Below are 12,345 nucleotides of genomic sequence, written 5' to 3'. Positions count from 1 at the left end.
GTTGCCATTGATGTTTCTTGTGGGGAACAAGTTCATAAAGTTGCCTTATTAGACGTGAACAAGTCAGTGATAAGTAAAAAAAGAAATTCTGTGAAAGTGGTTGATACCATGAAGTTTAAGGCCAACTTTGCAGAACAAAAAGGTTAAAAAGCTTATAGAATTCAATAATGGATGACAACAAAACCGAATTCGAGAGCCAATATTCACCTTTTAATTAAGGAGAAATTGTTTCACCATGAATGGAATACTTCAATTCTAAACAGCAACTTAAAGAAATAAGGAAACAAAATATGATTAAAATTGTTGCTCTCAGCTCCCAGGTAGCCCTCTTATAAAATAATTGAAGTTTGTCACAACTAAGAATTGGAGTCATTGTTCTCACAACTTCATAAAACACATTAGTAATGTTCAAGAAGGGAAAAATAATGTCTATAATATGCTCTAGTTGGGATCAGATAAGACATTTTCAGTCCAATTGTACAAAGTAGACAAAAATTTAAGCCCTTGAAAGCTAATTGTTTCATCAATTCTTAGGACACAAGAAACTAAAGAAGTAAGCAAAATTGTTCATCTACCTATGTCATGAAATGAAGGGAGATATTATGAATCAAGAAAATGGGTGCCAATGGGGGACATAATCAAAATAGAAACTTCAGTGTTTTGGGATTTAATTCATCATGACCAGAACTTCCTCTCTACAATTATCAGACATCATGGGATGATAAAATAAACAAATTTCTTTGTACCAAGAGAAAAGTATAACTCCAAGTACAATGTAGATAATCAATCACCTTGTTTCCCCTCTACCATGGAGAGAAAAAAGAGGTGAATTAGCAAAAGAAGGAAAACTAGCATCTGTTTCTCTATTTCTATTATAGGAATTTGTGCTCATGTTATCAGACAAAGAAGATTCAAGTGAGTGCAAGAATTCATCAAAACCTTCCTGGTGACCTATCTCTCTTGGTTTTCTCAACTCATTTGGCAAACCATCTTCTCCATCCAAAAACCTCACCACCTGCCTCATGGTAGGCCTAGCATTGGGTGCACCATTTGAACATATAAGCCCCAATTTCAACACCATGAGAACCTCTCTTTCATCAAAATCACCATTTAGTTTTGGGTCCACCAAATCAAGTATTCTTCCTTCTTTGTATCTATTCCACACAAAATCTACCAAAACCATCTCTTCTGGTAATGCCTTTGGCTCAACAGGTCTGAGCCCACATGCCACCTCAAGTAAAAGCGCACCAAATGCAAAAACATCTGTGCTAGGAGTGGCCTTCCCTGTTCTAGAAAACTCAGGTGCCAAATAGCCTAAGGTACCCACCACTCTTGTGGTACTTGGGTTAGCCCCATGTTCATACAATCTTGCTAACCCAAAATCTCCTAGTCTTCCATTGAGTTCACTATCTAGCAGCACATTGCTAGCCTTCACATCTCTGTGTATAACCACCTGCTCATAGCCTTCATGCAGATACAAAAGAGCTGAAGCAACATCCTTTATGATCTTGAACCTCTGCCCCCAACTTAGAATGATTTCTGGCTCATCAAACAAGTACTTGTCTAAGCTCCCATTAGCCATGAAATCATACACAAGGAGGAGGTCACCGCCACAGCGACACCACCCTAGCAACTGAGCCAAATTCCGGTGGCGAAGCCGGCCTATGCTGGCTATTTCTGAAACAAATTCTCGCAGGCCTTGTTTTGATTCATGTGAAACCCTCTTTACAGCTATTTGGGTCTTGGAACTTGGCAATGTTCCTTTGTAAACTTTACCAAAACCACCTTGCCCAAGTAGCTCCTTGTCCTTGAAACCTTTTGTGGCTTTCTTGAGCTCTTGGTAGGAGTACCTGTGTGGACCAACCTCAAACTCCCAAGCTTCTACAACATCAGCATTCTTGATTTTTCTATACATGTAAATGCCAATTAATATAGCAGACAGTACAAGAACAACTACAAAAACTGAAACCCCAATTATCATAGATGTGTGCTTCTTCTTTGGCCCCGGAAGCTGTGGGAGAGAAGAGAGATCAAGGGGTGGTGCTGGCCCATTGATCTTGAAGCTCCAACCCAAGATGTAATGGGAGCTAGCAAGCAACCCTGTTGAAGCAGAGAATCCAACATACATAGATTCCTCAAGGATTGGTGAGAGATCTACAGAGTACGACAAGATTGGTTTTTTGGGTTTGGAAGAGGATGCAGAAAGTGTGACACTGATAATATTAACAGCAGAATCATAATCAACCCAAGCTAGAATTGGTTTCCCACTTTTGAGATTGAGATCTTGTTTTGTTGAATCCTCAGTGTAGTAACCAGCAGTGGCAGAAGCATTGGACTTCAAGTTGTTGATGTCAATTCCAACATGGTTGTCATTGATATCCCCAAACTCAAAGTCTTGAACAGTGTCAAACTCAACAGCAAAAAGGTGGTTGGAGAAGTTTCCAATGCTAGTTGAGTTAAGGAGACCAAGATACTGGCTTGGAAGAGCATTGAGATCCTTGGAAGTTGCAATGGTAAAAGCAAGGCCATGCCCACCAAGCTTAGGATACTCAGGGACAATAGCAAGAGCAAATAAGGAAGAAAAGGAGAAAACTTTACCATCACTTGATTTCTTGAACTGAAAAGGGGTTGGATAAAAAGCATGACCCATTAATCTACTAGTCTCATTTGTGAGTTTCAGTATTCCATTTTGCTCTATTTCTGCTATACCATTCAAGGTTAAGTTGTTACTTTCCATATCCTTGAATCCAGCATACAGAAGCTGGTCATGTTGGGATGAAACTGAGACAAGAAAGAACAATAACACATAGACGATTAGTGGGAGCAAGTTTGTCATTATGAACAAGAGAATAGAGAGAATCAAAGGAGTTTGAATGACAATGGCTTGAGACTTAGAAAATATTGGGGAGAGAAGAATGTGTTATGACAAGGAAAAAGGAAGCAAAAGAGGTTTTTGGTAAAGAATGTGTTGGGTGAATGAACCTAAGACAGCTATTAGTTGTCCACATGGGTCAGCATTATAGCGAAAGTTGTGGGGTTTGAGTTTAGATTTTGTTGCTAAGCCATCCCACAAAACAAAGTGGAGGTCAAAAGTCTAACATTTCAATGATACTCTAAAAATGGATAAAAATGGTTAAAAATGAATATCTCGCACGAGGAAACCATTTATTCATATTAGCCAATAGCGTGCGTAAGTCGGTAATATACCCGGATTTAATAAATTATGGTCGCATTGTTTCTTATTGAGATAAATTTATTTTTTATATATACATAAAAGTATATAAAATTTATATTTTTTTCTTTACTCTCTTTTCTTCTTATGTAGTCTTATGTGACCCTAATATATAGAAGATAAATTTATCTCCTATAATATGAAAAATATTAAATCCTTCGATTATTTAAGAGCATTTTTATCATTACTTCATGTCTTCCCTCTTGTATTTAATAAAATAGAATAGTAAAAATAAAATGTTATGTCCACATATTTACATTACACCAACTTATCCCTACTCATTTAGTATAAGAGATATTTTTTTTTTACTTTTTTTTTTTGGAAATGATATTTTTTTTTACTGAAAAAAAAAATTTCTAGATATATGGTAGGAAAATATTTTGCACTGGAAAGTAATGAAAAAGTATTTGGTAGGCCAAAATATTGTTAGAAAAGTAAGATTAACTTGACTCATACTACGTTTGGTTGATTGTAAAATATTAATGGAATGAGAATTGAATTTATCAAATTATCCATATTTTTTAATATTATACGTCTATTAGAAACGTTCGTTTTAGCACTTGTAAGAAAGGTCCATCTGTGTAGGCTCGATAACTTGTTTACAAAAAATTTTCGTTAACTCTCTCCCTAAAACTTGTTTACAATAAGACATGGTTTTTCAATTTTGTGCAGTCACTTACAAGAGGGCGTTTTAGTCCAAAAAAGTTACAATCAGAATCCAAAAGCAAGGAAAAAATAAATACCATAGGTCAAGAGAGATTTTTTTGGTGAAGATGAACATTCTACACATATAAGGAAGGAAATACGATAGACTGGCTTGCCACCGTGGCTTGAAAGTAGAGTCTTTTAAGTTTTTTCTCTACGACTCCCAAAATGCGAAATTTTTAGCATATCACATAATACCTATATCCTTCCAATAGAAATACAACATTTATATTGACATATTTTTTGAGGAGAGAAAAAAGTATGTCTATATATTTTTCGAATATATAATCTAATTTTATTTTTATAAAAGTCGTATCCACTATTCAATGTGACAATGATACCAAAAATATTCTCCAAGATGTAGTAAGAGGGCGACTAGAAAACCACCTCGGAGTTTTTAATAATATTATCTTGCTATTGTATGGCGTCAGTTGTAACTGTCTCCTTAATCACCTTTAAACACATATGCGGTAGTTATTTCGGTAGTTAGACGATACCGTTGTGGAATAACTCTCGACACTTCTAACTACGACAGTTTGAAAACTGTCGTGTGAAACATTTTGCAACAGTTTTTAACCGCCGCAAAATATAATTTTAATTGCCACAAAATACTTATTTTCTTGTAGTGTAACCATTGCATCTAGAATGGAATGGGTGTTAGTTCACCATGCTAGTTTTGTCTTTATTTATTTTTCTCTCCCCTTGTTTCCAAAATTTTTTTTGGAAGGTAACCTACTTGTGATTTGTCTTTATTTTAACCGAGAGAAAAAGATAGATAAAAGGGGAGAGAGATTGGACAAAAAAAAAATAAAGATGTGAGTCTCACCTCTTTGTGAAAGTAAAATGACACAAGTTATATCATTTAAAAGAATTTACATTTTTCCCTTATTTTAATATTATAAAAAAAATAGAGCAATTTGCTTTCTTAATTCCTCCTGTCATTTTCTTCAGTAACATGCTTCTAAAAAAAATCTAGGAGATATGCACAGTAGGAAAACGTGTTTTTTATTGGTTGATCCATTGAATGTTTTTTTTTTTTTTTTGAGACATGATCCATTGAATGTTTAATAGACTAGTTTCTTTATTATCCATTTATTTTAACTATTATATTAATAATGCCTACGATTATTTTCAAACAGGCATGCAACTCTGTCCTATCTCTTAATGCTTATATAAAAATCCCACAGGGGTTAATTTAGCAATGCTAATCTAAAAAATCCCTAATTTTTGTTTTTTTATACATGAAGAAAAGCTAAAAATAGAAAGAAAAAAGAAAAGAATCAACTACCACTCCTAACTCAAGAAGTGACTGAAAAGTTCGCAAGTAAAAACAAGAGTAAGCTAGAAGGAGGTTACAAGAAAATAAAATTATCATCCATTTCCATATGGTCAAAAAAAGATTCACCAAATAGTTGACACGGTAATTAGCCTACCTCAGTAGATGAGTATATGCTGTGTGTAGGTACACATTATTTTTAACTAAGTTTATAAATTTTTTGATCTAAAATGCAAATAACATATCTTTCATCGGACAAAAGACATAATTTAATTAAGGCAAGTCAATGATAACTCAAACACTACTACTATCCACTATTAAAGAATACTAATATCTTTACCAAAAAAAAAAAAAAATACTAATATAAAACGTTAGATAGAAAGGGCCCCGCTACTTTCAACAACCAAAATAAATAAATAAATAGATAAAAAGAAATTAAATGTTAGGTGCAGCAGTTAGAAATTAAGGATTAGCGATTTGTCTTCATGATTATTTTGTTTTGTTTTGTGTAAGTTGGACAACTGGATGAGTTTCACCCATATGATTATTTAAGACTCTAATGATGCATCCTTCTTCGATTATATGGTATCCCCGCTTTTTATTGATCGATATTGTATTGTAATTAGATATTAAATAGTTATTGGTTATATTTACTGTTGTAAAACCCGGCCCGACTCGGCCGGGTCAACCCGAAACCCGATGAATCGGTCATCAGACCGGTTCGAGTTAAGTATTAGATCGTTCATGCATCGATCCGATCAAATCCGGTGACCCGGCGATTTGGTCGGGTCATGCATTTAAAAAAAAAAAAAATCAAAATTGTTTCATCTTATAAAAAAGAATGTAAAACTCATTTTAATTTTTTTTTGTAATTTTATTTGCCAGTATACTCTTCTACAATGACCTCTTAGTTTTCAATACTGAAGCAATTTGTAGAATAATAAATTAGAGAATGTGACATATGTCATTTTAATGTAGTTGAATTTGAAAAATATGAGTTCAATGTCATTGAGAGGTATGTTTATGGAAATTCTGAGGTACAATTTAAATTGACATAATAATAGCATACACTTTTATTTATTTATGCTTCATGTTTTTTAGCTTATTTAGTGAACCTTGTTTAAATCATTTTAGATATGGGGAATATAATTGAATTTATATGTTCATATTTATATATAGTTTTATATATCCATATATATCCGGGTCAACCGGTCCGACCAGTGACCCTCCAGTCCGACCAGTGATCCAGTACCCCGACCGGATCGATACCCGGGTCGAGTTTAATAACACTGGTTATATGTAATATTTTGTAAATTCTTATATATTTATTTCCGATATTATTAATTAATATTTTTGATGACATCATTAAGCATGTAGATCGGCTGGTATGTGATTGTTTCAATTTAATAAGTGGTATTGAGTCTTGAGTTCAATTATTTTCTTACCTTATCATGAAATTTGTCAAAATAATAATAATTATAAATTTATGCATAATTTACACCCACCACATTTTTTCTTTTATTAGCTATTATCATAATTATTGTTAAGTAATTTAAATTAAAATATTTTAAATATAGCTTTTTTAAAATTATATTTTTAATAAATCATATTTATGAAATTTATTTTTCAATAAAACTTAAAGTCGCATTCGAATTTAGTAACTTTAGTTATTTTATTTCATTTATCATTTCAATTATTTTAATTCTATTGTCAATCGAATTCACCTAATTTGGTTAAAGCTTATTTTTGGTGCCTTAACCCTTTATGCTGACAAGAGTGGTCCAATTCCCTAATTGACTCGAGTCAATTAAAGCCTTAGGAAAATAGAATTCATAAATATTTCATAAAAGTGAGTCCTATCCCTAGGTCAATATTAGCAATTCTTTATGGTAGTATTATTCAGTTCGAGCTTCTGTATCAATTTCTCAATTGTGCATATAACGTTTAGATCAATATATGGGTGGCCAAATATCCGTGTATCTCATCACTTATTCTTCTTCTTCTTTGTATTACTCTATTTGTAATTTTTCCATTCTATTTATCCCTCTTTCTCTATTTTACTTTTTTTTTTTTTGGCTTTTCATTATGTCCCATCAGCTTATGCATGTGTTGTGGTTTTATTTTTTTGCAACCATTTAAAGTATGATTTCCTTATAATATGATTTCCTTTGGTCTTTAAAACTATATTTCATTAAAATATATCTAAAATTTTAGATATAGTTAAAAAAGATCATAAAATAAAGTTTACAACAAGTTACTGATCAAATGACTTTTTTTTTTTCTTGAAAATATATTTTCAGAACAAAATTATCAAGCGAATTGTTTCCTCAACTTTTAAAACTCTTTTAAAAACGATTTCATCAAACAACATTTTCTCCCTTTTTTATTCTGAAAAAAAGTTTTATAAATTATTCTAGACAATAGTTTGAAAAAGAAAATTAAAAAAACAAGAAAACAGGATCATACTATTCGATCTCATAATCTTCTAGTTATATATTTAGATAATAAACTCAATAAACAAAACAAAAAAGAAGAATTGTAATTTTTAATAATAAATAATATAGTATATCTTATTTATAGGAAGAAAACAAGATACATATGTTTCTCATGTTACCAGTGTTATTAAACTCGACTCGGGCATCAACCCGGTCGGGGTACTGGGTCACTGGTTGGATCGGGGGTCACTGGTCGGACCAGTTGACCCGGATATATATATAGATATATAAATATGAACATATAAATTCTATTATATTTCCCATATCTAAAATGATCTAAACAAGGTTCTCTAAATAAGCTAAAAAACATGAAACATAAATAAATAAAAGTGCATGCTATTACTATGTCAATTTAAATTGTACTCAAAATCCCCATAAACATACCTCTCAATGACATTGAACTCATATTTTTCAAATTCAACTACATTAAAATGACATATGTCACATTCTCTAATTTATTATTCCACAAATTGCTTCAGTATTGAAAACTAAGAGGTCATTGTAGAAGAATATACTAGCAAATAAAATCACAAAAAAAATTTAAAAAATGAGTTTTACATTTTATTTTTATAAGATGAAACAATTTTGATTTTTTTTTTTAAATGCATGACCCAACCGGGTCATCGGGTTTTGATCGGGTCGATGCATGACTGGTCTAATGCTTAACCCGAACCGGTCTGATGACCGGTCACCGGGTTTCGGGTCGGGCCGAGATTTACAACAGTGTATGTTACACTTGAAATAAAAGGGTATTTGAAATCTTATTGAATCGTATTTGAATCTGTACATAGGGATCTCTATTTATAGAGACTTCTTGACCTAATTTTGACCTAATGGGATTGGCCCAATATACAAGTAACGGACTAAATAAATACAAATAAATGACTACATAATTACTATTTAATACAAATAAATGACTACATAATTACTAATAAATGACTACATAATAACTATTTACAACACTCCCCTTCAATCTGAGGAATAGATATTTATCATTCCCAGCTTGCTAGCAAGTTCTTGAAATCTATCTGAAGGAAGCCCCTTTGTCAATAGATCAGCTAATTGACGCCCAGTGGGAATGTATGGAGTGGTAATCAACCCGCTATCAAGTTTCTCTTTGATGAAATGACGGTCGACCTCAATATGTTTAGTCCGATCATGTTGAACTGGATTATGAGCTATACAAATAGCGGACTTATTATCACATAGCAGCTTCATAGGTCCCTCACATTTTATTTTTAGATCATCAAGTACAATTTCCAGCCACAGTAACTCACAAATGCCTTGAGCCATAGCTCGAAATTCAGCTTCTGCACTTGATCTAGCGACCACATCTTGTTTCTTACTTTTCCATGTCACCAAGTTACCACAAAGAAACATGCAATAACCAGTGGTAGAACGACGGTCAGTCACGGATCCAGCATAATCAGCATCTGTGTAGACTTCTAAAGATAGATTGCCATCACGTCGGAATAACAACCCTTTACCAGGAGTACCTTTCAGATACTGAAGAATTCTCTCTACTGCCTGCATATGTTTCTCCTTTGGATCGTGCATAAACTGACTGACAACACTAACAGCATAAGCTAAGTCTGGTCTAGTATGGGCCAAATATATCAATTTTCCAACTAGCCGTTGATATTGTCCTTTATCAACTGGAGGACTCTCCTCTTCATAGCCCATCTTGTGATTCTGCTCAATAGGAGTATTAGAGGGTTTACACCCGAGCTTTCCTGCTTCTTTGAGAAGATCAAGAACATATTTCCTCTGGCTGATAAAGATTCCTTTGCTCGAATGAGCTACTTCTATCCCTAGGAAATATCTCAGTTTCCCAAGGTCTTTGACTTCAAACTCAGAGGCAAGCCGTGTTTGCAGAATCTGTCTCTCCACAAAATCATCACCTGTGATAATAATATCATCAACATATACAAGGAGCACAGTAAGCTTCCCATTTTGGGAGTGCTTGAAAAAAAGAGTGTGATCTCCTTGACTTTGTTTATATCCTAAGGTCATCATAACCTTAGTAAACTTTCCAAACCAGGCACGAGGTGACTGCTTCAATCCATACAAGGCCTTTTTTAATTTACAAACTTTATTTTCTCCCTTCACAGAATCAAAACCAGGCAGAATTTCCATGTAGACTTCTTCTAACTCACCATTAAGGAAAGCATTCTTCACATCAAATTGGTTTATATCCCAATTGTAATGGGCAGCAAGGGATAACAAAACTCTCACCGTATTCATCTTTGCAACTGGAGCAAATGTTTCTTCATAATCAATGCCATAGGTTTGAGAGTAACCTTTGGCAACTAATCGAGCTTTGTATCTCTCAAGAGTTCCATCAGAATTATATTTCAGGGCATAAACCCATCTGCACCCTACTGCTTTCTTTCCAGTAGGTCTATCAATAACCTCCCATGTTTTATTTTTCTCCAATGCATTCATCTCCTCTTGCATGGCTTGAGCCCAATTCCTATCTTTCAAGGCTTCATGTACTGATTTTGGGATTGCAATAGAGTCTAGTGCTGAAACAAAGCTTTTGTGCTGCACAGAAAGATTAGCAGAGGAAACAAACTGGGAGATAGGGTATTTAGTACAAGAGGGACAAGTTTTCTTGGGACAAGCTCTTTTTCCTTTTCTAAGAGCAATGGGTAAATCATCAGAATCAGTAGTAATGGGTAAGTCATCAGAAGTATTAACATCATGATCAGAAATATGAGATTTAGGACTTACCAGTGGTTCAGACGATTGAGGTTGCTGCTGAGACAATGTTGGTTGTTTCCTTCTTTCAGGTGTCATAATCTTTTTTATCTCTGGTGTACTTGATGTATCAATCACAGGAGAATCAGTCACATGAGGATTACTCACAAGAGGATCAGACACAGGAGGAACAGACACAGGAGGAACAGGACCAGGTGGAGGATACACTGACATAGGTAAATGAGTAGACACTGATGATTCAAACTCAAAGAAGGGAGGTGATGAGATTTCTGGTGAAGGATTCTCCCCCTGAAGATGAGGACCTTGGAAAAAGGACTCAGATTCCTGAAATGTAACATCCATTGAAACAAAAAATTTCCTACTACTAGGGTGATAGCACTTGTAACCCTTCTTATCAGGAACATAACCAAGAAAAACACATTTAATAGCCCTAGGGTCCAACTTACTGCGATGATGTTAATGAACATGAACAAAAGCAACACACCCAAACACTCGTGGAGGAAGACTCATCATAGTTGGAATAGAAGGGAAAAAAGAAGTCATAGAGTGAATAGGACTTACATGGTCAAGTACCCGAGTGGGTAAACGGTTGATCAAGAATGCTGCAGTAAGAATAGCATCTTCCCAATAGTATTTGGGTACATGTGTCTGAAACATTAATGCACGAGCCACTTCAAGAAGGTGACGATTCTTTCTTTCAGCAACCCCATTCTGTTGGGGGGTGTCAACACAAGTAAGTTCATGAATCATACCGTTATTTCTTATAAATTGGGCAAAGCTATGATTAACATATTCAGTACCATTATCTGTTCTTAGTCTCTTGAGTTTTTTACCAAACTGGGTCTCAATCATTTTATAAAATTGAAAGAACAGTTGTGGTACCTCAGACTTTTCACGCATTAAGTACACCCAAGTTACACGAGTGCAATCATCAATAAAAGAAACAAACCATCTATTTCCAGAACCATGAGGGACTTTAGAGGGACCCCAAACATCAGAATGAATAAGATCAAAAGGTTCAACACTCTTAGTAATACTAGAAGGAAAAGACACACGATGATGCTTAGCAAATTCACAAACATCACAATGAAAAGACTCAACAGATTTAGACAAAAACAATGACGGAAATAAAGATTTGAGTAAACTAAATGGAGGATGACCTAAGCGCTTATGATGAAGCCAAATCAAAGAATCAGCAGTTGATTGACCATGAGACATCAAGATGTGATTTGTTACTTTATTTGCAGGAGATTGTGACACCAGATAGTACAGCCCACCTTGCTCTTTAGCACTACCAATCGTCTTCCCCGTGGCGAGATCCTGAAAAACACAATGGGTAGAATAGAAGGTTACAGTACAATTCAAATCTTTTGTAATTTTATGAATAGAAAGAAGATTCGTGGAGAGTTTAGGAACATGAAGAACATCCTTAAGATGTAAGGACTGCTGTAAGTTTATGTCACCAGATCCCGCAACTGATGTATGAGAGCCATCAATTACGGCTATTGTATGAGTTCCAATGATAGGATGATAAGAGGTAAAGGAGTCAGCACAACAAGCCATATGATCAGTAGCACCAGAATCAACAACCCAAGAATGTTTAAAATCATTACATGAAGAAAGGAAAGAATAAGTTTTGGAGCTCATACCAGTCATAGTCAAAGCACTAGTATCAGATGGCTTACTCATAGAATCAAGAATGGTTCGGAGCCGTTCCAACTCATCTGGACGAAATGCAGGTTGGGTCTTATTAGGTGTAGGAGTTATTTCAGAGGAAGTAAAATGCGCTTGACCACGCAACTTTGCCATCTTTTCTAAGACAGATTGCTTTCCATAAAGGCGAAAGCATAAATCCTTGATATGACCTGTTCTTTTACAATAAGAACACCATCGATCATCTCTCTTAGGTCTAGAAG

At 34.4% G+C, this 12,345-nt stretch overlaps 1 protein-coding gene across 1 annotated transcript; it reads right to left on the bottom strand.

Moving 5' to 3' along the window:
• Window positions 1–658: 658 nt before the first annotated feature.
• Window positions 659–2,836, bottom strand: LOC133314422 (L-type lectin-domain containing receptor kinase S.4-like). The gene has a single exon (XM_061515902.1). It carries the CDS (start codon window positions 2,834–2,836, stop codon window positions 788–790), a length of 2,049 nt encoding a protein of 682 aa, XP_061371886.1. The 3' UTR covers window positions 659–787.
• Between the last annotated feature and the right edge of the window lie 9,509 nt (window positions 2,837–12,345).

The sequence above is a fragment of the Gastrolobium bilobum genome, unplaced genomic scaffold (genome assembly GCF_033153095.1).
Source record: "Gastrolobium bilobum isolate Gb01-03AN ecotype WA unplaced genomic scaffold, APGP_CSIRO_Gbil_v1 utg7070, whole genome shotgun sequence".
Lineage (NCBI taxonomy): Eukaryota > Viridiplantae > Streptophyta > Magnoliopsida > Fabales > Fabaceae > Gastrolobium > Gastrolobium bilobum.
This window is presented reverse-complemented; position numbering and strand designations above follow the sequence as displayed.

Excerpts from the sequence above, each read along its gene's own strand:
- LOC133314422 (XM_061515902.1), bottom strand. The coding sequence starts at position 2,836 with ATGACAAACTTGCTCCCACTAATCGTCTATGTGTTATTGTTCTTTCTT.